The sequence below is a fragment of the Pavona decussata genome, unplaced genomic scaffold (genome assembly GCF_977016875.1).
Source record: "Pavona decussata unplaced genomic scaffold, jaPavDecu1.1 SCAFFOLD_315, whole genome shotgun sequence".
In the NCBI taxonomy this organism is placed as follows: Eukaryota; Metazoa; Cnidaria; class Anthozoa; order Scleractinia; family Agariciidae; genus Pavona; species Pavona decussata.
The window spans coordinates 519,617-543,011 of NW_028145706.1; the positions used below are offsets into that span (position 1 = coordinate 519,617).

Consider the following 23,395-nt stretch of genomic DNA (forward strand, 5'->3'; position numbering starts at 1 on the left):
TATTTTTAATTATGAAGGATATTTGACCATTTTGTCATTCTTATTGCATTTATTTTCAGTAACCCCAGTTGTACTGTTACAATTGCTTTTCAACTGCGTTCTGGCGGTGACTTAAATGCTTTGTTCACACGCTTTTTTGACACTCGAAACAGAGAATAATACTTAGAGTGAAAAAAGCGACAAAAATGCGTTTAATAATCCAGCCAGAACAGAACAGAAGATATTGTATTGTATAAATAAATTGTTTGGTATAATTTTCTTGTCCTATATTATATTGTTTGGTATATTTTTTCCTTTTCCTGCTTTTGAAAGTCTTGGTCACCCGACTCGATTAGCCTCGCTACTTTCGGGTGGAAACTGTACTGTACTTCAACTTTCTGTTAACATTATAATAAATGATGAATGATAAATGAAATGACATTGCGTTAAGGTTAAAAAGCTTTCTTTTGAGTGATTTCTATTTTTTTTTTTTTTCATTTTTTTCTTTTTTTTTTTTCCATCGTCTCTCGGTCAGTAAGAAATTTCCGGTCCATACCGGCTTACAATTCAAAATATCTTTTTGAGCCTCAGAATAGGAGCAGCTTTGATGAGTGATATACAGTGCTATTTTGAAAGCCAATTTTCCTCTCCTAAATAACGCTAAATAAGGGCCAAAATAGCCTGATCTCCAGAGGAAAATGCACCGGTGAGCTAAAAAGCGTCCCAGACTGGATTGAAATGATCTTTGATACCTCCATTTTGCCTCACATTGTGACCAAAATAGCCGACCTTGGGGGAGGTTCAACCCCCTTTAGGCCAACAGGGCTAATTTGGCACTTTGGGCCTGAAACAGATCTTTTAAATCTACAGTGTATGTAATTCAGTTCAATTATCCTTTTACAGGGTGTAAAAAAAAAACTTACATTCGTTTCATTTTTCTCTCGTTACGTTTTTTCGCTTTTGGCTGTCCCACCACGGCTACCTAAAAATATAGTTCCAGCCAGGGGGTTTTGGGTATATGGTATCTTAAGTGTTTTTTGGGCACTCGGGTAAATATCGGTATAAAGTGTTTTTTTTTTTTTCCTGAACTCCTAAGTATTCGGTGTTAACGATTTTGATTTTTTAAGGTATATTGGTATCACAGGGTAACGAAATAGGGTATATTGGTATCCCACTACCCCTACTACTCGTTCCCATTCCATCCGTCATTTTTCGTCAGTGCATAAGTGTTTTAACACTGTTTTGTACATATTTTCTCTTTGGTGGTTTGTCCTTTTAGATCAACCATGAAGTTAATACCCTTTTTTGCTACACTACTGCTTGGAGTGATTCATTTTGGCCACAGAGGAGGTAAGTACAGAATAAAATTCACGTCACGTTGATCACAAGTTTGTCTCTGTTTTTGACGAGATATCAGAGACCGTCAGTAAATTCGACGGTAACGCTAATCAACACTTCTCTATTATTCGAATCGTTCATCTTGTGCAATGATGTCCTAACAATTCGGGAACTGAATTGGTAGAAATGGCCTTCAAGTTAAAAAAAAAAACCCGCCAGTTATTGCTTTAAAACCCATCGTGTTCAGTTAAATAAACATTGTGACATGGTATGGTATTGTGAATTTAATGTGTTCACATTTTCCACAAAACTTTGAATTTGGTCATTTCAAGTCGTTCTTTTACCAGGTATGACAGACAGACATACTAAAACGTATAACGCACATGGAGTTCCATTGTTTTGCTCATTAGATCTTAAGTTTATGGACATTCACGTTCTCGTTGTCACGTTAGCTGCTTTTTTAAGGTCTTTTGAAGCGTCGCCACTGACTTCTGCACACAAAATCAATCAATTAATCAAGAAATATAGTCATCCTTTATATATACACGATCAGTGTGTATCTTTATTATGTTTGTGGGGTCGTGTAGTTAGTAAGTTAACACTAACCAAAATTATGACGAAATTAAAGTAGCTATATGACTTCAAAAAATTAAAGGTGCAATCTACATACATCTGTTAGAGTACAATCTGCATACGCCAACGGATGGAGGAGTGTTTGTTCTCAATAAAATATCTGGTTCAATGAAGCCTTTCACAGAAAAGAGTATGAATTTTTCGTTCCAGAATCAGCGGGTTAGCAAAATTATTAAGAAAAAAAAACTTTTATCCAATTATTTTTCCTTACTATTTCTCCACTTGACAAGGATCCCTGAGGCACAATGCGGAATAGTTTTAAAAAGAATTTACACGGAAATATTACTTAAGAGTGCCTGACTGTAACTTTCGAGCATCGCTGGCCAAGCTTGAAAAATCGAAACTCCCGATAATTTGCCTGAAGTTTACTTTTGGGGAACTATCTTCGAAAATATTATTTGAATGTTCTGGAAATTTTTAGTTTTCGAGAATTTTGGAGAAAACGAAATAACGCGATTTGCCTCATTAATTATGCAAAAATCTCACTCAAAATTAGCCAAGTTCAATACGCTTGTGTTGAAACAGTACGCAACACTAGAAAGCGAGGTCGGTTTTGAAAAAGAGCATAACTCACCTACTTTCTATCAATGGGACCTATGTAAACTTTTGTAGAACTTTGGAGGGTTTTATGGCTCTTTGAAAAATTGACATTTTGAGGACTTCGCGATGAGGCGATATATAGAGCGAGGAAAATGTTCAGCAAACCTTTAAATACCCACTGGAATCGTACTAAAATGGCCAAAATATGGCGCACAAACACTGGCAAGAGATCAAGGAGACAAGGTAAGCAATTTTTGTTCAATTTTATTATTAATATGCCCTTTATTTTCGTCTCCAAAACACGTTCGTAAATTCCTATACAAACCGTAATGATTTACGCCATTGCGTAACACTCATCGTGACATCAAAATATAAAGGTCAAACAAACGTCATAGAGCTTCGGCTAGCTGTGATGTATGCAGTAGACATTGCGTGTATACAGTGTCACTGAGATACCCGTGTTTCTGTTGTTGACATTCGACAAAGATAAATGCATGCCCTACAGCCAATGTGGACTGTAGGTAGGTTATTATTTTGTTAAACGGAAATTGGCACACAGGTTTTGAAGCGTGTATCCGTGCATGTGTGATATTTCATACCAATAATTACGTTAAAATATGGCGTGCCAGCTGACATTGTTTTTCAGTCACTTGCGAAGGTACAGTATCAAACAACACGAACAGAGAGTTTTTTTGACTGACCATATTCTGAGTGATCATTATTTGGAAGGCCACTGAAGAAGGTTGGACTAGCTATTTGAAAAAGCATGCATTCCAGTAAACAAACTTGATTTAATTAAAAATATTCACTTTGACCGACCCTATGTCCAACTTTCGCATCTCATTTGACAAGCATGTATCTTTTAAACGTGATTCAAGTGTCAAGTGAACGTTTTATTTTTATCAAAACCACTCATATGCCAGTAACTAAAGGTCTTTTTTCTAGTTGTTGTAATTGACAATTTCGCTGCACAAGTTGGTTTGTGGGCATTATATTCTAAGACTTATCGACAGCTACTGACGTGACGCAGATAACGCAATAGCGAGTATCAGTTTTGCACCATTAATTTAAAGGTTATGATTCGGCGATAATTGGTTAAAATCGAATTATTAAACGTTGTTTTGACTCCTTTTATGTGGGGTGTTTCGGTCAAATGGTCTCTTAACGAAACCTTCCCAATCAGATTCCTTTGCAGAAAGATTTATTGGAAGATTTGCATTATGCAAATTTCCCACCAGAATTTGACGAATATATTCTTTTCCGATCACGCATTTTTTTCCAGACCTTTTCTACCACGTTATTAAACAAGAAAGAGAAACAGACAAATGCAATGTGGGGTAAAATAACCATTTGAAGATAGCCTGGGTCAACGTTTCACCGAGTCGCCACAACATAGCATTTTCTCAACAGTTGCGAATTATGCAAATTTGTTAACGAAGCCTCGCTAACTTTGGTTTTCGTCAGCGCGTACATTGATTGCCCAGATTTTTTATTTCGTATTATTAAAGACGAAGACCCAAGCTTTATCACAATGTTCCTCTCGAGTCGATACCTGACATACCAAGATGCATTTTAAACCTTTAAACTTACTCAATTTTCGCCTCATCGCGAAGTCCTCAAAATGTCAATTTTTCAAAGAGCCATAAAACCCTCCAAAGTTCTACAAAAGTTTACATAGGTCCCATTGATAGAAAGTAGGTGAACCGACCTCGCTTTCTAGCGTTGCGTACTGTTTCAACACAAGCGTATTGAACTTGGCTAATTTTGAGTAAGATTTTTGCATAATAATTATTAATGAGGCAAATCGCGTTATTTCGTTTTCTCCAAAATTCTCGAAAACTAAAAATTTCCAGAACATTCAAATAATATTTTCGAAGATAGTTCCCCAAAAGTAAACTTCAGGCAAATTATCAGGAGTTTCGATTTTTCAAGCTTGGCCAGCGATGCTCGAAAGTTACAGTCAGGCACTCTTAATACGTGCCGCTGCAGCAGGAACTGAGCTATATACCAGTTGGGTGCATTGTGCAGTTGTTAACAGTTAGTTTATTCTCAAAGGGTATGAACGATGTACGACGAATGTGTAGAGGAGACTACGTTCTGAACCTAGCTAAGCTTTTCTAACAACTTGCACTATCGTTTAAATTTGGGTATTGGGGCTAATCTGAAAGAAGAATATGGCTAACAGACAGGATGATTTTGACGGGTATTGCTTCAACTGTCAATTTCCGAGCGGAAGGGCGGTTGCGAAAACGATAAACTATTTAATACGAGAAAAATGTGTTCTATACTTATTCCGTGATACAATGAATATTGTCGGAGCAGTTCAGCAATACACTCTTTTTTTTTTTAAGAACGTGTTTAATAAGAACGTCGAGGCTAAGATTGACCATTATTTTGAATAAAGGCCTGAGACTGTGCTCATAGCCATTTTTGTCCAGTCCTGGTAGTCTAGATTTTTTTTGCCCAGTAAACCGAGCTCAGGCAAGCCAGCACACATGAAAGCCATTAAACGTGTAAGAATGGAAGGGAAAGGCATAAATAAGGCAATTGGTACAGAGATAATGCGATTGAACTTCACCTTTTAGATAGAATCGCTAACTTTATAACAATAATCAGTTCTAGAAAGGGTGGGAGCGACTAAGGCGCACAAGAGATCAGCCATTCTTTTCCACTTACAGCAACCTTAGTAACAGTTCACTATTTATATAGTCACCTATTTCTAAGTAACTGGTTATGTCGTTTTCCTAAACTAATTCGCACTCTAAACTGCCAGTTTTATTCCTTATTTCTGTGTTGCTCAGTTCAGATAAACAAAAAAAAAAGTAGTCACACGCTTAACGCTTTCAATGACTGCTGGAAAAATATGGTTGCTGCATTGATGCTGTTTAGAAAACAATTTACACGTGCTCTGTTCCATTGGGAAAAAAAGCACCTAAAATCCCAGGCCAAAGCCACCAGATTCTCTCAGACCTCCTATATTTGCCAGATTCTTTTCATGACTGTTAAGTGAGAATACTTGTTAGCTAACAAATAAACATTTTCTTACAGATGCCATATTTATGTGGACTGGCCCTCCTCCCGCTTGGAACCAAACGGATACAGATAACATTCAAACTGCCGTCATGAGAGTACTTAATGGAAGTAAAAATGTTCATTTGAGATGGAATTACAATTTGTTGGATGGACAAAGCAACCGGCATACCAAGTTTCGCATTTATCATGGAATCAAACAGCCAAACATTATCGGCGATGTAATGAGCGGAAGTGTCAAAATATCCGACCAGAATAACTACAGAGACCGGTTCAGCGTCGACAGCACCGATGAATTTGCCACTGTGACAATAAAAACTGTGACAGAAAGAGAAAATACTACTTTTCAGTGCGAGATATATGCAAGAATGCGGGAATGGAAATACAACATACGCCTCGAGGTTACAGGTATAAACAGGTTCTGTTGCCGCTGCTTTTAATTATCTAATGTACTTTCATTATAATAATTTACACACAAAAGAAGTTACAACAGGGGCACATAGCATGTCATTACATGCACTAATATATAAAGGAAAAGCTGTAATAGTGTAATTTGGTCATTTTTATGTCTTGTTGTATCTCGTAGCGGAAAATGAAGCTTTGTGGTAGATTGAAAAAGCACATAGTCAGTAATGCCTTCTGTTGTAAAATGTGATCGCCCCCTCATTTTTGCTACCTAATAGGGTTTAACCCTTTACATGTTACGGTAATTAGGATTATTTCGTTTTAATATGCAACCCAATTTCCCTTTCCAAAAACCAATTTCGATGAATTAAAATTCTAGGTTGGCTACGAGGCTTAGGAGAATACAACAAAGAATTAATTATTAAACTATGGTCTAAAATCGGAAATTGGTCTATTCTGCTAAAGTTGAAATTGGGCGAGAGCATATGCAACCTAAAGGCCAATAGCACATGAGGTATTTTGACATATTAGCATTTATAAGTGAATGGAAACGATTGCTGAAAACGGTAAATCTTGGCTAGTTTTAATTTCCTCAAAGTAACCTTTTCAGTAATCCTCAACGTCGTCATTTCGATTGCATCGTTAAGTTAGAAATTTTTATTATTTAATAAAACTTGTAATCATTTCTGTTATAATTGTGACTTTGCAGTTCCACCAAAAATCACTTCCATCTCTGACGGCAGGACAGTGAATAAGGGTGATGTATTGTCACTTAAATGTACAGCTGATGGTTATCCAGCACCGAACATCACCTGGACAAGACTTTCTGATAACAGTGTTGTCACCATGCCTTTGACCATCTCTGGTAAACAGGATGAAGGATTATACAGATGTACTGCTGACAATGGTTTTGGTAGTCCTGCCAGAAAAGATGTTTTCATTACTCTTCCAAGTAAGTTCATGTTTTTTCTTTGTTCTTTGTTTATATATTATATATAGAGCGATTTTAAATTAGTCAGTTTGCTTTGATTTCAAATTTGCATAATTTAGGAGGAACTATCATTCGTTTCCCCATTACAATAGTTTTCCCAAAGTCTTCCTAGTGTTGACTAAGCCTCTCTTCATGGGGATGTTGTTTTTAAGTTATGAATCTTTGAACTTTTCAGGTCCTCCAGAAATTATAAAATCCCAGACGTCTACATGGAACGTAATCGCTGGAGATACTCTCACTGTTGAATGTCATGCAAATGGAAGGCCTACTCCATGGTATGAATGGACGAATGCAGACAATACAGTCATTCGCACTCAAAAAACTCTCCGTTTAGAAGAGGTGAATGGTAATCATGGGGGAATTTATAAGTGTACTGCAACAAACAGACATGGTTCTTCCAGTTTCAATATCACCGTTCAAGTGAAACGTACAAGTAAGTAACCACCATCTATCTCCTTATACATGTCACTCCTTTAGAGTGTCATTTACCAGTGGATAAGAACGTAAATTATGCCTTAAAGTCATGATCATTGCCTTCACACAGCAACCTCCACAAAACCAACTGCTGCACCATCTACCACATCTGTACCACCGGGAAATAAGGAAAGAAGAATTTCGTCAGGTTGGTTTTACAGTTCACTGAACATGACGTTGACATTAAAATGGAATCTAATTCACTCTTGTAACAAATTTATATTAAATATTTGAAAGAGCGTAAACGTCAAAGCTTAGTTTCAAAAGTGGAAATAGCAATTTAGTATTCTACAAAATAACTGAGTATGAGGATTGCATTTTCGCGTCTAAATTTCCCGCGCTCCACCATTTTGGTTTTTATGGCACCATACGATTTCCGCCATTTTGAGATAAATGGTAAAAAGGACGGTACCGAATTGAGAGGAGATATATTATAAATCCAAACTCAGTTGTTATAAAGATAAGGATCGGAGGCCATAGTTTGAAGCGAAGTTAAACTATTAGTCTCAAAAGCATAAATTACAGTTCATGGAAGTAAAGCGTCCGTTTTATATTTTCAACAGCCAAGTAACGAACCTACTTTTTCATCCTTCTGATTAAAAGCTCATAACGTTGCAAACAGAGGTTTTTGTCTAAAGAAAAATAGAAGCAATACATAATAAGTCAACCACAGGACATTACTATTTAGCAGCTCTTAAACAAAGGGCGTGTGGTGCATAAGCCCTCCATTTACAGACCAGTAAGTTGCACATATCGCACTTCACTGTTCCAGCAAAGAACGGAAAGGCCCGAACTTTAAGATCACGAAGTAAAACGAAAATTTCCCCATTGTATGTGTTACTTGCTACATAAAACAAATTATGCATATTTTTTTAAATAAATTTTAGACAATAGCAAAGTGTATATTTTGATTGGCGTTCCATTGGGAGGATTTCTGGTTATCGCTGTTGCTTCTGCATTTGCGGTGTGGTGCTGGCGAAAGGACAACAAGGGTGAGTAGTGACAGCTTGTAACTTTTCACTTCTGAGTCCTGTATAGGATTTAACATTTCTTGCCTGTGCCATCATTTTTATGCCAAACTAAGTACGTTTTATTTACTTGATTACTGCCGGGTATAACAGACTCATCATTGCTAGCCTCTAGCTAGGCTCTTTATATTACTGATCTCATAGTAAGCAGCCAATGCGTCACATATTGTCCTATAGTATTTGAAGAGCTTCTTTAAGAGCGTTTTCCGTTTCACAGAACTGGCCGAGCAGACAGATCAATTTGCAAGCCACATTAAACAATTTTATCCGCATAGTAATTCGACGATCTTCAAAATAGCGGAGGCGAACCATCTTAGGAGTGACTATTTTACAGCACCATCCCTTCAAAATGGCGCATTCAATTTACAGACTGGCCGGTCGCCAGTTCTGGCAAAAGGAAAGGACACTACGACACTCCCTTTAACACAACTTAACATTGGTCAGTAGGTTTGACTCTGCTTCATTCGATAATCGCAAGTCTTCCTTGATTATTTTAGTAAAATTATATTGTAAAATGGGAGAAAAGAAAGAAAAGAAAAGAAAACGAACAAACCAAACCATTAGCGAAAAGACGACATCAACGATAAAACTTCAAAATTCGTATTCTATAATATAGTCTTTGTCATTTGTTAACTTTTTGTTTTTACCTTTTCCCTTTAACTGCTGAACGGATTTGCCTCTGCCCACATTAATTCGTAACTCCGAAGAGGAAAAACGAGAACAGTAAGTAGCACTGTTTGATATTTATGTTGTTGTACGTGTGCACGGGGAGTTCAAAAATTCTGCTACACTGCCAGGGATGGAAGTTCACGCAATTTTATTCAGTCTGCGAGATGCTTGCAACTTGCCAGAACTGAACGGCGTCTAAATTTGCATTTCACGCCCACAAAGGGGTGAATTAAAGGAGGAGCTTGAACTTTTAGAGTGTAACTTCTTGCTTAACAAGCGAATATTTTGGTTTCAGTCGAAATGACCAAGATCGGAAAGGAGGTGGAGATTGTCATCTATATGTTGACATGCAAGGCTTTCAAAACACTTGCTAACGAGTTGACAGGTCGAAGAAACCTAAGAAGGTACGCCATTGAAAATCTCTTTATGAGTCAAATAATCGATTTTTTCCTATAGTTTAATAAGCACCACGAGACGAAAGTATCATTGAATAATAATATCGTTTGAATGGTTGCATTTTAGGATTCTATATACAGAAAATACAATTTACAGCAAATTTTATGGCGCGACTGAAAAATCACACGGCTCCGGTAGTTTTTACAGTAATGTTAATTTTTTACGCCGATTTCACATACGCGCGAGATAAAGGAGACTTGTGGCTCGTACTGTGTGAATTAACAGAACCTAAGGATCGTGATATCAAAACCTTTCAAGAGTCAACGAGATGTATATTTTCTTTTCTATTACCTTACAAGTCAAAAACTTTGTCTAGTGTGTGAAAACATTTCGTGTATATAGTTGTGAAAAATCTGTTGAGCCATCCGGCCAGAATATCACTTACAAATGATAAACTGATGTTTGTAAAAGGTTACCAGCTTATCACGAACTCGCAAAAAAAAAGTCGGGCTAGGACAAGGATCACATGTCATTACGGTATAAGTGACTTAGCTCGCCACGAGTCTCTCTTAGTAGTTAGAACATTCAACGCGTGAGCAAAAATTCACCAGCTTTTCACTCAAATTGAATAGTCACTCGGGCACAAACTTCCATTTCCCATGCGCGTGCTTGTGGCATGTTTGGTTCTACATCTCTAACTCTGTCTTCTATTATTTTAACACAAACCCAAGCCTGGTGAGGTGAATTATGCTGACTTGGCAAATTTCCAGAGGTCTCACTTGTCACTACTACCCTCCCCTTCTCACGCACTTCCTCCAATTAAAAAGCCCCCTCCTTACGCCAAGACCGAGTATGCTGTCATTACGCATGTTATCAGGGGAGTTGCCACTGACTCGAAGATTCCAGCTACAAACACAGTTGGAAACATTGCTGGAAACATAGATCTTACAATGTAGTAAGACAGCGACAAGTTCAACCTCGTTCCCAGGGACCCCCTTTCTCGCTCCCTGGGAAGTGAAGAGGAGAGACCCTGGGAACGAGGATGCGACAAGTTTGGATTAATTTTCTTCTCACTTTTGTAAGACGAAAGCCTTAACAAATACATAGTTGACTTCTAAGAAGCCAAAATAATCAGAATGATTCATCCATGGAAGGATAGATTGGGTAAACAAGGGTTAGCTCATGGGTAACCTGGCGTAGGTCTCACAAAAAATGATTCTCTTTGAACCACAGCAATTTGGTTAGTTGGAAACCGTAGAAATCGCTGTAAAAGCTCATAAGTCTAGCTCCTGATTATCATTCGTCGCCCACAAATAGCACTTATACTGAGTCAATCAAAAACGGCTGCTACAGTAAACATCCCGCTTGCTCTGATCGGCGCCTTAATCGATAGCCATTAAGTAAATAAACCCCTTCTGGTTATTAAAGCGGAAGATAATGCTCGTGGCTGAAAGATTGTGTTAAGAAATCAACCTTTTAAGTCGATAAGTGAATCTTCCAGAGCAACTGTGAAGTCTTTCAGTAGTGTTTCTGTCAAGGAACCATTGACTGATAGGTGCCCTACGCAAATATGAGCCCACGAAGCGAGGCTTTGAGGGCTTATTCCGGCGCTAGTTTTAAGAACATCAGATTTCCTAGAGGCAACTATTCGGACCAATGGTCCCGAAATAGAAACACTCACTCACTTGTTCACCACTAAATTGTCTTCTGACAACAGACATTAAAACTGGTATTTTGAATTTCAATACAGTTTTTAAGGAAAATGGTTGGAATGAAAATGACCAATGAACACAGTAAATAATGAAAACATTTTAGTGAAAGCAACCTGTTTGTTCACAAACTGGAAGATTTATAACCGAAAGTTTTTGTTTTCGTAAAAGAGTACTTAAAAGGATGGACACTCGCATCACGGGGTAAATTTAGTAGTGAATTTTTGACAACCGACATTCTAGCAAGCCGGAAAGGCATTTCATTTATTTATCTATTTTATAACCCTCAGGATCCAGTTGTTTAAAGCCCGATTAAGCTAATCCTGGATTAACGGGAACTTTGATTTGAAAATCGTTTGTAAAGAGCGAGATGAAAACTCCATTAACTCTTAATCGTGGATTAGTGTTAATCGGCTTTTGAACAACGAGGCCCAGATTAATTTCTGAAGCACACACGTTATTGTGGAAAAGATAAAATAGCCAGTGATAGTCAAAGCATGCAGTAATTGCCTGTAAAAAAATCCAAGATAACAAGCTTTCTAGATCTTATTATACCGTCAGATTAGATAAAATAGTTAAGACCTAGAAATCTGACTTTCTTTCTTTGTTTAGTCTCGTCGAAAATATCGGACGTCGGATATCCAATCAGAGAACTGTTCTTGTCTCATAACAGTGGTCAGTTGGATAGAAATAACAGCTCAGATCCCATAAGAAAAGTCTCTTATCGTTATGAGGTTTAAAACACCTTTGAAATTAATTAAGTTGTTGTTGTTGTTGTTGTTGAAATTGAAAATGGAGATGGCCTTTTATTCCACGAAACCGCACCCTATATAAACTGGTAGCCATACGCATGAGCTAATGCATGACTGGATTTCGTTGAATAACTGTTAATTACTTGGTAAAAATATTTGCTGAGATATGGGATACGAGAACAATATTAATGGCCCTTGCATCATGCACTGTACATGAATTGTAGTTACCTTGCCATAAGCAACATGATGGGGAAAACAGTGAGTGCCATGACCTTCGGCGCGCCCCTGATGTAACAAATAATACAGTCTGATCTGCAATATTTCAGTCAGAAAAGTCTTTCTCAATTTAAAGTGCCGTTACGTTCATCAGCAGACGTGTCATGCTGTATATCACCAGGATCAAGTCCTTGAAGGAGGACATTGCTGCTATAGGATGCCATGAACAAATATTTAATTCAGGGCGGAGCGCGGGGCTCAAAAATAGTGCTGTAAGCATTGAGCTTATCACTGCGACTTTAAGTGCTGTACTGACAGATTGTAATTACTTTTGCAGAAGAAAAATAAAATTAAAAAAAAAAACTTAACAAGAACAAAAAGTCAGTTGTAAGAATAATAATATAATGGTAGCACCATTTCCTGGTATTTGACTGGTTTCTACATATTCATTCCATCGAACTTTTCTCTTCTTTTCGATATCCTTAGCAGGTCCTTAGGGAAAAAAATAGCATCTTAGTAAAGTGGTCTTTCAGTTGTGTAAGTCGAGGAATCTAGTTTTTGCAATAAAAAAAATCAGGGTTAAAACAGATTTAGTTTAATTTCAAAACAGGAATTAAAATTTTAACTTTTAAATGATCCCTTCACCTCCAATAACCAACACTAAATGGGGGTTGAAGTAACTCCAATCCCCAAATACTTAACTGATGAAGCAGCATTGTTTCTACATATAATATGGACACTCCAGTAACCTTCTAAATAAGGGTATCTCAACATCCTTCGGAAAACTGTTCTGTTTGAATGTTTTTTTGTGAAGCATTTCATAATTTGGTTGCTATTTTGAGCTGTATAAAAGTAGCGTCAGAAGCGCTTTTCAACCAGAGAAATAAATGCCTTGGTTGATTTTTAATTCAAAGTTAGCGTTAGCCGGCTTTCGAGCAACTGGTCCTTGATCACAAACAAGAGACCGCTTACAGAGGCTTACAGTGGGCTTACCCGTGTACGTGTTTGATACATTAATAAAGCCTCCTTGTAATAAGACCACTGTAGAACGGTTGTACCTAAAATGGATACTACAAAAGAAGGTTGGACACGTCATATTGTTTACATAATGACATGTGCAACCGGTTGGACTTTCTAGTCTTTTCGGATAAGGACGATAAACCCTAGGTCCCATCTCACAACACTTGTTCCTAATAATCTGTGGGACGTTAAAGAACATTCACACTGTTATCACGGTGTGGTGGTTATCTCTATATCTGTTTTCATCTGTCTTTTACATCCATGCGTGTTTTGGATGGGTGGGTGAGATCAAAATATGCACTGATAGCGGCTGCCAGTGGCGCCTTTACATTCTGCCGTCCTATCTTACCGCACAGAAGAATTGTGAACCGCCATATGCATTAGACTATTTGATATGTATGGTATATAGTAGACATTACAATTACCATTATTCAAGATCCTCATAGTGCTGACGTAGACGAGAACAGAGGGCCCTTTCTTAAGCAGAGCAACAGGAGGAACGGGGCTGTGGGCGCTAGCACTGATCTACACTATTTAGGCATTGGCAGTGACTTGAAAGCGATTAGTTTTCGTTTTTTGCCACGGTTAAGTCTCTGAAACAAGTTCAAATTAAATTGTCATTTTTGTCAGCTTACCCTGGGTACGAATAGGAGATATAAGCAAATGACCCAGGCTCGAAACGGTAAACTACTTGAATTTTAAAGTTTTCCGTTGTGTAAACATCAACAAGGTATCGAGCCTTGTTTTGGAGTATCCATTCTAGTAACCACCGCTACACTGTCACAGATACTCATCGCCGACAATATTCACTTTCAGTCCCAGTGAAAACTCCTGTAGCTCAATGACATACGCCCGATGAATGTCTCACGCCTTTGTACATTTAAGTGCTCCATTCTTGCCGTCGTTAAGCCAATTTAATGAATTCTGGTTACATCTGCTACCACGGCACCGCCGAATAAGGGGTCGTTGCCGTCGCAGAGGAGGAATGACCGACGTGCCTGTGGATCTGACCTCGGGCCAACTTCGCAGGCACGTCCGCGATGTTTAAAGACCTGGGGTATCATATGCCAGCACAGTATCCTAGGAAGTATCGCAGCTATGTACGCAGGTACTTTGGCCTCAAATTAGAACCAGTCTTATGCCTGTCCTCATGGATGCATTTTTTGAAGGGAGCCGTCGACACAATTGTTTTGAGACCATTTTTCTGATCCACGCGAGAACAATAGGAATACGAAAACGGCAAAACCAACTGAAGCATTCAAAAATGTATTAATAATCTTTATATGCTACTAAAGTGTCAGGGTATTTAATATTGCTGCTGATTGTGAACACAAGTAAGCTAACTAATCAACAGGAAAATTGCGAAATTTCCTCTTATGCCTGAGGGTTACAGGAAATAAACACTATTATTAAAAATCTTACATACAATACAAGGGCATTAAATCTGTACTATTGAAAACAACAGAGCGCATAGCACACTCAAAAATGGTCCCTTTTAGGTCTACACGATGAGTTGATGAGGTCATGTGTTGTGGGAAATGGGCCATGACTTCAGAAAGGATGTCATCGCGAATTTCTTGACTTCTTGAAGGTACTGTAATTGCGTTCGACGTAGAAAGAACGCACTCCTAATACAAATGGGAGTCGAGATTGTATGGGACAACATTGAATAAATGGATCAAGGGACGCGTATCTGGCATCTCCCGCATATTTTGCAGGGGCGGATGACATCATCACCAACTTGGCATAGGAGAGAACCTGGGATCGAGATCATCGAACGCTCTCGAGCTCCCTGATCTTTGATTATTACTAGATTATAAGAATACGTTTAAGAAACTACGGCAACGCCAAGGAAAACACCACTTGCACTACTTCGCGATTGTTCCAAATCGTTCAAATTGGTATAATATGACCAAACTGTCCAATATCAGAACTGGTGCGAATGGATTTCAAGTTAAGACAGAGAAGAAAAAAATTTACTGTGATGTGCTCGCGTTTTCCAAAAAACCTTGAATTTGATCCTTTTACGTTGTTATTTTAGTAGCTGCTTTTACTCTCCATCGATAGCGCTCCACTGTAAAGTATGAACTTTGAGTCGGTTTATACGGAAATTTTGGTTAACGTAGACGCCCATTGCAAGTTGACTCGCGTGGGAGAAAGAGTCGTCATTTCCAAACCAAAGGTTTCTTTTTTCTTCCATATAAGCAGATTCTTATACATCAAAACAAAACAAACAGTTCAATTCGGCATCATAGCGACGATGTTGAGGATGAGGTTACATTTTTGGCTTAAAATAATCCCTTCTCGGGGGGTATTTATTCCCGTTATAGTTAGCTCCAAATCAGGGGTTGAACTGAGTGTAATTCCGAAATGCCTTATACGCCGATAACTCGAAATAAGATGGGGACTCATACTGTATGGCTAAATTTAAGAATCGGCTTTCTTGAACTCTCAGGTGGCTGTCTATGAGTCGAAGTCCAGTCAAAACAAAACTGATTGTTCTCAAAGAGTTCTAAAGGATTTCCTTGTTTAATGCGCAGTTCATCTACTTCTAAAAAGACGATTTTCAGGTATGTAAAATTAAATTGCGCTTATTACTCGGGGCGTAGCCACCAAATCAAAGATTGCTCCTCACGTTTAGCAGTAGTAGTAATAGTAGGGTAAGAATTGGTAATTCAAATTCCCACAATTGGTTTATGTAATTTGTAATGGAGTTCTGTTGAGAATAAAACAGAATAGTAAGATTGCCTTTATCCGTGGCCAGCGGGAGAAATCAATATAGAATTGACCTGAGAAGATGCTTCTATCTACAGATAATTTTGTACATTTCTCTGTTCGTGAAAACGATGGAGGTAAAACAATGACGTGGGTGCTTAAGGTATCTTTTAGATAGGTGTAGTACTCCTTCTGATCTTTCCTTGTAACTATTGGGGGTATTAAGCAAAAGTTACTTGTTTGTGAATTTGTACCTGCTAGGGGTGAAATTGCTTCATCCATTCCACAAAACGAGATTCTGGTACCTCTCTCTAAGGGATACCTTTCAAAATTTCTGACTTGAACCCCAGGTCAATTTTCTCTGGAAGTTTAGAAAGCAAATTGATTTTTTCATAGATCTCCGTAACGATTTCTATTAAAGTTTGAGTGGCGATTTTAAAACTAGGAGAATGCACCTTTTCGAGAACAAACAAAGATTGTTATCAGTTTAGTTTCATGTCGGAATAGTTATACCGTGTGGGTTTAGCGTCGGGTTATAACGCAACCTGCAGCTGACATTTATCATTGCCTAAACAATGCGATAAAAATAAATTATATGGTATACTTCGGAAACCAACAATAGGGTGAAAATGCTCATCATGGGGAACGAGGATTCGATCTCCCTATTCGTGATGTCTTTTGAAATGCGTTTCATTTCATTGAATCCAGTAACTCAGGACTCTTTTAAACTCAACCTGTCATCTGTTCGGGAATACTCTCCCATGATGGAATAACCATTTTCAGAATAATAAGCTCATAAAAGGGTTAATGCTGACGAGTAAATCTCGGGTGTAGAGGTGGCCTATGTACTAAACAATGCCCTGAATTAATTCCAGTTCAATATTGAGTCTTTCGTTCCCTTTTGAGCGACAGTTTGGGGCAGGCGAATTTGGATGTGATTCTAAAAAATCGAATATTTAAAAACGATTTCAACTTGTGGTTGTAACTTCCAGCAAAGGTAGCATCAAGACTAGTGTGTGAGACAATTTGAATTACTTACAGTCGAATCTTGATTCTTCGAAATCTCGATTTTTCGAAACTTCCGATTCTTCGAACCAAAAGTTGTTTCCCTTGGATTTGCTTCCAATCGGCCAGCGTTTTACCTCCTACTTTTTGAACTCCCGAATTTTCGAACCTAATTTTATTTTTTCTAGGAGTTTCGAAAAATCTGAATTCCATTGTATTTGAAGATGTAGAATGTAAAACTAGAAATATCTTGAAATTTACAAGATGAAGTATACTCATCTTCATTTTTGTGACCTCCCAAGTTTTCCAGTTCGCTTTTTTGAGTCACTTTCAATGCAGTAATTTCTGAGCACAGTTTGTTCAGCTGATTTGTGGCTTTCCACATGGACAGTGTCTGACAGACCGAGTAGGGATAGCTAAATCGAAAATAAAACAAAATAAACTTTTCTAATCTTTATTTTTAAGTGTGTTGCTGTCAGTGTAAATTTTGGCTGTGACTTAATTTACAGTAACCTTGGCAGTGTTCCTGTTATTCCTGTCATTAAACTTATTTTAGGTGTTTTCCTGTTTTCCTGAGAGATATAATTAACAGGTATGCTGTACGGACAGGTTTGTCACTCCTTGACCAAGACGTCCTTGAAGGTTAATGTTAGGAAGGATACTTGACCATTTTGTTGTTCTTATCGCATTTATTTCCAGTAGCCCTACTTGTGCTGTTACTACAATTGCTTTTCAACTGCGTTCTGACGGTGGCTTAAATGCCTTCTTGTTGCTTTTTAACACTCGAAATACTATCCAGTTATCTTGTAAAGGATAATACTTTGAGTGAAAAAAGCGTCGAAAATGCATTTAATAAACAAGCCAGAACATAACAGAAGATATTGTATTGTATAAGTAAATTTTTTGGTATAATTTTCTTGTCCTATATTATATTGTTTTGTATATTTTTTCCTTTTCCTGCTTTTGAAAGTCTTGGTCACCCGACTCGATTAGCTTCGCTACTTTCGGGTGGAAACTGTACTGTACTTCAACTTTCTGTTAACATTATAACAAATGATGAATGATAAATGAAATGACATTGCGTTAAGGTTAGAAAGCTTTCTTTTGAGTGATTTCTTTTTTTTATTTCTTTTTATTTTTTATTTGTCCTTCGTCTCTCGGTTAGTAAGAAATTTCCGGTCCATACACTTACAATTCAAAATATCTTTTTGAGCCTCAGAATAGGGGCAGCTTCGATGAGTGATATACAGTGCTATTTTGAAAGCCAATTTTCCTCTCCTAAATAAGGCTAAATAAGGGCCAAAATAGCCTGATCTCCAGGGGAAAATGCACCGGTGAGCTACAATGCGTCCCAGAGTGGATTGAAATGATCTTTGATACCTCTATTTTGCCTCACATTGTGACCAAAATAACCGACCTTGGGGGAGGTTCAACCCCCTTTAGGCCAATAGGGCTAATTTGGCACTTTGGGCCTGAAACAGACCTTTTAAATCTACAGTGTATGTAATTCAGTTCAATTATCCTTTTACAGGGTGTACAAAAAAAACTTACATTCGTTTCATTTTTCTCTCGTTACGTTTTTTCGCTTTTGGCTGTCCCACCACGGCTACCTAGAAAGTCAGGTCCAGCCAGGGGGTTTTGGGTATATGGTATCTTAAGCGTTTTTGGGCATTCGGTATTTTTTCGGATAAATATGGGTATAAAGTATTTTTTTCCTGAACTCCTAAGTATTTGGTGTTAACGATTTTGTATTTTTAAGGTATAATGGTATCACAGGGTAACGAAATAGGGTATATTGGGTATATTATATATTACCCCTACTACTCGTTCCCATTCCATCCGTCATTTTTCGTCAGTGCATTAAATGTTTCAACACTGTTTTGTTGATCATACATATTTTCCCTTTGTTGGTTTGTCCTTTTAGATCAACCATGAAGTTAATACCGTATTTTGCTACACTACTGCTTGGAATGATTCATTTTGGCCACAGAGGAGGTAAGTACAGAATAAAATTCACGTCACGTTGATCACAAGTTTGTCTCTGTTTTTGACGAGATATCAGAGACCGTAAGTAAATTCAACGGTAACGCTAATTAGCTAACACGTCACTTGCAAATACAAAATCACCTCGTTATTATTCGAATTGTTCATCTTGTGCAATGATGTCACAACTATCCGGGAACTGAATTGGTAGAAATGGCCTTCAAGTTAAAAAAAAAATCCACAAGTTATTGCTTTAAAACCCATCGTGTTCAGTTAAATGAACATTATGGCATAGTATGGTATCGTGAATTTACCATAGTGTGCTCACATTCTCCACAAAACTTTGAAATTGGTCATTTCACGTTGTTCTTTTATCAGGTACGACAAAGAGACATACTAAAACGTATAACGCACGTGCAGTTCCATTGTTTTGCTCATTACACCTTAAGTTTATGGACCTCCACGTTGCCGTTGCCACGTTAGCTACTTTTTTAAGGTCTTTAGAAGCGTCGCCACTATTTTCTGTACGCGGAATCAATCAATTAATCAAGAAATATAGTCATCCTTTTTATATACACGATTAGTGTGTATATTTATTATGTTTGTGGGGTCGTTTAGTTAGTTAGTTAACACTAACCAAAATTATGTAGAAATTAAAGTAACTCCATGACTTCCAAAAAATTAAAGGTGCAATCTACATACATCTGTTAGAATACAATCTGTATACACCAACGGATGGAGGAATGTTTGTTCCCAATAACATATCTGGTTCAATGACGCCTTTCACAGAGACGGCTGTAAAAGAGTATAAATTTTTCGTTCTAGGATGAGCGGGTTAACAAAATTATTCAAAAATCTTTCATCTAATATTTTTCTTTACTATTTCTCCACCTGGCAGGGATCTCTGAGGCACAATGCGGAATAGTTTTGATCATTACTTAATACGTGCTGCTGCAGCGAGAACTGAGCTGTATACTAGTTACGTGCATTGTGCGGTTTTTAACAGTTAGTTTATTCTCAAAGGATATGAACGATGTACGGCGAATGTGTTGAGGAGACAACGTTCTGAACCTAACTTAGTTTTTGTAACACCTTGCACTATCGTTTGGGTATTGGGGCTAGTCTAATAGAAGAATATGGCTAACAGAGAGGGTGATTTTGACGGGTATTGTTTCAACTGGCAATTTCCGGGCTGAAGGGCGGTTGCGGAAAACGATAAAACTATTTACGAGAAAATGCGTTCTACTTATTCAGTGAATCCATTCACGTTGCAAGAGCAGTTCAGTAATACAAAGCAGAATGAGAATGATCGTATCTAGCTGCTGATACTATTAGGCATCGCTCAGCCACTCTAGCATCCAAACCATGATTTCTTAAAGGGGCAGTATCATGGGAGATATCATGATTTTTGGCCAAAATTCACTAAATTGAAACTTTGAACACTGTGTTAATTAATTTCTCAATCACTAATTTAAAGAAATATTAATACTGATTCTAAGACGAAAGGTTGAACCAAAATATAGTACAACCGGCGATTTTTAGTGCGTTTACAGCGAAATTTGAAAACGTCCGCCAGACGTTTTCAAATTTGAACCCCTCCCTATCTTGGTCATCTGGCAGCGAAAATATCCGTGGATAGTTTCTTTGCATTCTGATAGTCTTTTAATGGAATTTTGTCATTATATCTTGGCTGCTATCAACCGAATAGCGTCTTTCCGATTTTCAATGTGTTACTAAAAATAGCGTGATACTGTCCCTTTAAATAGTAACAAAAAAAAAAGAGATGCATTGATGATATTAAAGAATGTGGCCCCAAAATTTTCAAGAACAGCAAAGCACCTAATCCTGAATATGATTTGAAATTAAGTACCTCAATTTTTCTTGCCAATTATTTTCTGCATGTCACTTTCATTCCAAAATGTAGTTGATTTGAATACACATTCTCGTAACTTTTGACCACTCAGATTGCTCAGTCAAATCGTTTTTGTTAGAGCGCGCAGATAGAGCAAATCGACCGTTTATACATGTATGTTGATCTCATACGGGGTCTGCTATTATCGTTTTCATCTCCCAACAAGGGAATGACAATCCTCCTTTGCTTCTCCACTCATCTAGGCAGTAGAGAAAAACGAAGCAGGAGGGTACTGACAAATTCATTGAAATGCTTCACTTATTAAAACGCGCTAATCTTACTACCTTATATAATAACCGTCTACAAGATATACCAATATTTATGTTCTGTATCACTACAAATACAGTGCGAACTTCCAGTTGGTTGATTTGATTGAATGGCGCGTTGCGCGTTATTTCAGGAATCACTTTTGCGACAATTTTTTTTTTGTTAATGTTAAGTTTGCATTTTTCTCGGAAAAGCTCTGCGTTTTTGTACTCCACGATCCTTCAATTTCAATGTATGACTTCTTTGTAGCTGCCAGTCTATTATACAGTTTGTTGGCCGGTATATGGTGATAACACTGATATTGATTTTGTCAATGATCAAGTGAGAGCGGAGTTTTCAGATAAATTTAGTAGTAAAGCTCTCTTGACAGGAGTATTTTTTTCCTTCAGTGACATTCCCAACAGGAGTCGAACCTATGACCTCCCGATAACTAGTTCGGATTTTCTACCCGACTAAGCTATAGCTATATAGCGAGCGATGCCTAGCCAGCGCCTAGCTAGCATTTCATACTTTTTATAAAAGATTTTTGACAAAAAGAAATACTATGCAGTAATGTTTATAAGTGAGTTAAACAGACAGTGAAGGCAATGAAAAAGAACGTATTTAGAGAAACCAAAAGATCGAGTTGAACCTGCACTAAGACACCTATAGTCCAATTTACACGAAGCGCATCATTACGAAACTGTTGAAACAACTTATGTTGTCCATTAAACCTAACTTAGTAGAGCCTTTTTTTTTTTCTTGCTTTCTCTCTCTAAGTATAATTCTGAGCATGAACAAGAAGACTACTGGTAATAGTTGAAATATTGTTCCAAAGAAAATAGCGCTTTGAAGGAGCGAGCCCTGCAGCTGCATGTTATCAGGGTACAATGAAAGTTGAGCTTTTGAAACGTGCAGGTCTACTGACAGGCAAAAGTGTGCCTCCTCCACTTTACTAAAAAAAACTGTAGAGGCAGAAGCCTAACGTTATTACTGGAGTCGGTAAGTTGACCAGGTAATCGACACTAGAATCATTACGTTAAACCAAATAAAGACCATACCATTGTTATTTAACTTTTAACCAAAATTTTCAGGTGCGTTACTAATGTGGACTGCCCCGGCTCCGGCATGGAACCAGACTGTACAAGGATTGGAAGCTAACATTGAAACTTCTGTTATTCAAGTGCTGATTGGAAGTACCAATGTTCTTATTAAATGGAATTACAATCTGTTGGGTAACCAAAGCATATGGTCTACCTCCTTCATGATTGATACGAAGAAAATTGCAAGTGTAACTGAAGGGAAATCTAACATCGAAAAAGACTTCAGAAATCGTTTCAGTATCGAAAGCAACAGTGAATTTTCTTCCTTGACGATTTTCTCTGTTACTGAAAGAGAGAACGCTACCTTCAAGTGTAGACTTGCTTTAGCAGATGTAACTTTTTGGGCATACAACATACGGATTGAAGTAACAGGTACAACAGCAATTGCAATTTGATTGTGTATAGTGTAAGAAGTTTGTAAAAGTCTGCTCTTGTTCTCTACGTTGTTTCTTGAAATCAAATGCAAACTTTTTGCGGATTCCGCTCCCTTCCATAACATCCCTAAGTATAAAAGGTATAACAAAGAGACACCGATCGCGAGGATTGGTAGAAAGTTATCAGTTAGTTTCCCTTGAGGTCTACTAAGGGAAGTGATGGCATCATATGATGCGGAAATGCCCATCCACGATGATCTCCATAGAATTAAAACATATTTTCTTTCAAAATGAACATCCAACAATCGGGTTAATCGTTGTTGTTGTTGCTGTTGTTGTTGTTGTTTTTAAATAATACTGAGCATACTTTGCAGAAGATCGAGAGTTTCAAAATAATTCACTGAAGTAGCTCAATTTTATTTCACTTGTTGCTTTAATTTTGTAGTTTCACCAAAGATCACTGACATCTCTGCTGACAATACTGTAAATCTGGGTGATAAAGTTCCACTTAAATGTACAGCAACGGGTTATCCATTACTGCGAATCACTTGGACAAAGATGTCTGATGACAACGTTGTCACCTCACCTTTGACTATCGCTGGCAAACAGGACGAAGGAATCTACCGATGTACTGCTGACAACGGAGCCGGAAGGCCGGCTAGGAGGGATGTCTCCATTACTCTTACGAGTAAGTCCGTTTTTCCAAATTTGGTATTTTTTAACTCCTAATCATCAACAAATTGGCTTGAAATTTCAGCTTCAGGATACGTAACGTGTTATTCCCCAAGAAATAAATTTAACCTTAAATTGCCTGTCTTCTTAGTTGTGGGGGGATAACTTTGTGATAGGCCAATTAGGCTCGAAGTCCAACTTAACC

At 37.7% G+C, this 23,395-nt stretch overlaps 2 protein-coding genes across 4 annotated transcripts in view; both read left to right on the forward strand.

The window, feature by feature from the left end:
- Positions 1-1,188: 1,188 nt before the first annotated feature.
- Positions 1,189-13,615, forward strand: LOC146454095 (uncharacterized). The gene is made up of 9 exons (XM_085095868.1): positions 1,189-1,329; positions 5,539-5,928; positions 6,635-6,877; positions 7,092-7,349; positions 7,461-7,538; positions 8,278-8,382; positions 9,126-9,141; positions 9,383-9,491; positions 10,206-13,615. Exons 1-8 carry the CDS (start codon positions 1,266-1,268, stop codon positions 9,459-9,461), a joined length of 1,233 nt encoding a protein of 410 aa, XP_084951994.1. The 5' UTR covers positions 1,189-1,265; the 3' UTR covers positions 9,462-9,491; positions 10,206-13,615.
- A 2,020-nt stretch (positions 13,616-15,635) lies between these two features.
- LOC146454096 (uncharacterized) overlaps positions 15,636-23,395 on the forward strand; it is a 29,483-nt gene continuing 21,723 nt past the window's right edge. The window contains exons 1-4 of one of the 3 annotated variants that reach the window (XM_085095862.1): positions 15,636-15,750; positions 18,825-18,895; positions 22,136-22,516; positions 22,964-23,206. In XM_085095862.1, the coding sequence (XP_084951988.1) occupies positions 15,713-15,750; positions 18,825-18,895; positions 22,136-22,516; positions 22,964-23,206 (733 nt within the window). In that variant the 5' untranslated portion in view covers positions 15,636-15,712. The remainder of the gene's footprint in view (positions 15,751-18,824; positions 18,896-22,135; positions 22,517-22,963; positions 23,207-23,395) is intronic. The other 2 variants (XM_085095860.1, XM_085095861.1) reach the window with 2 other exon arrangements.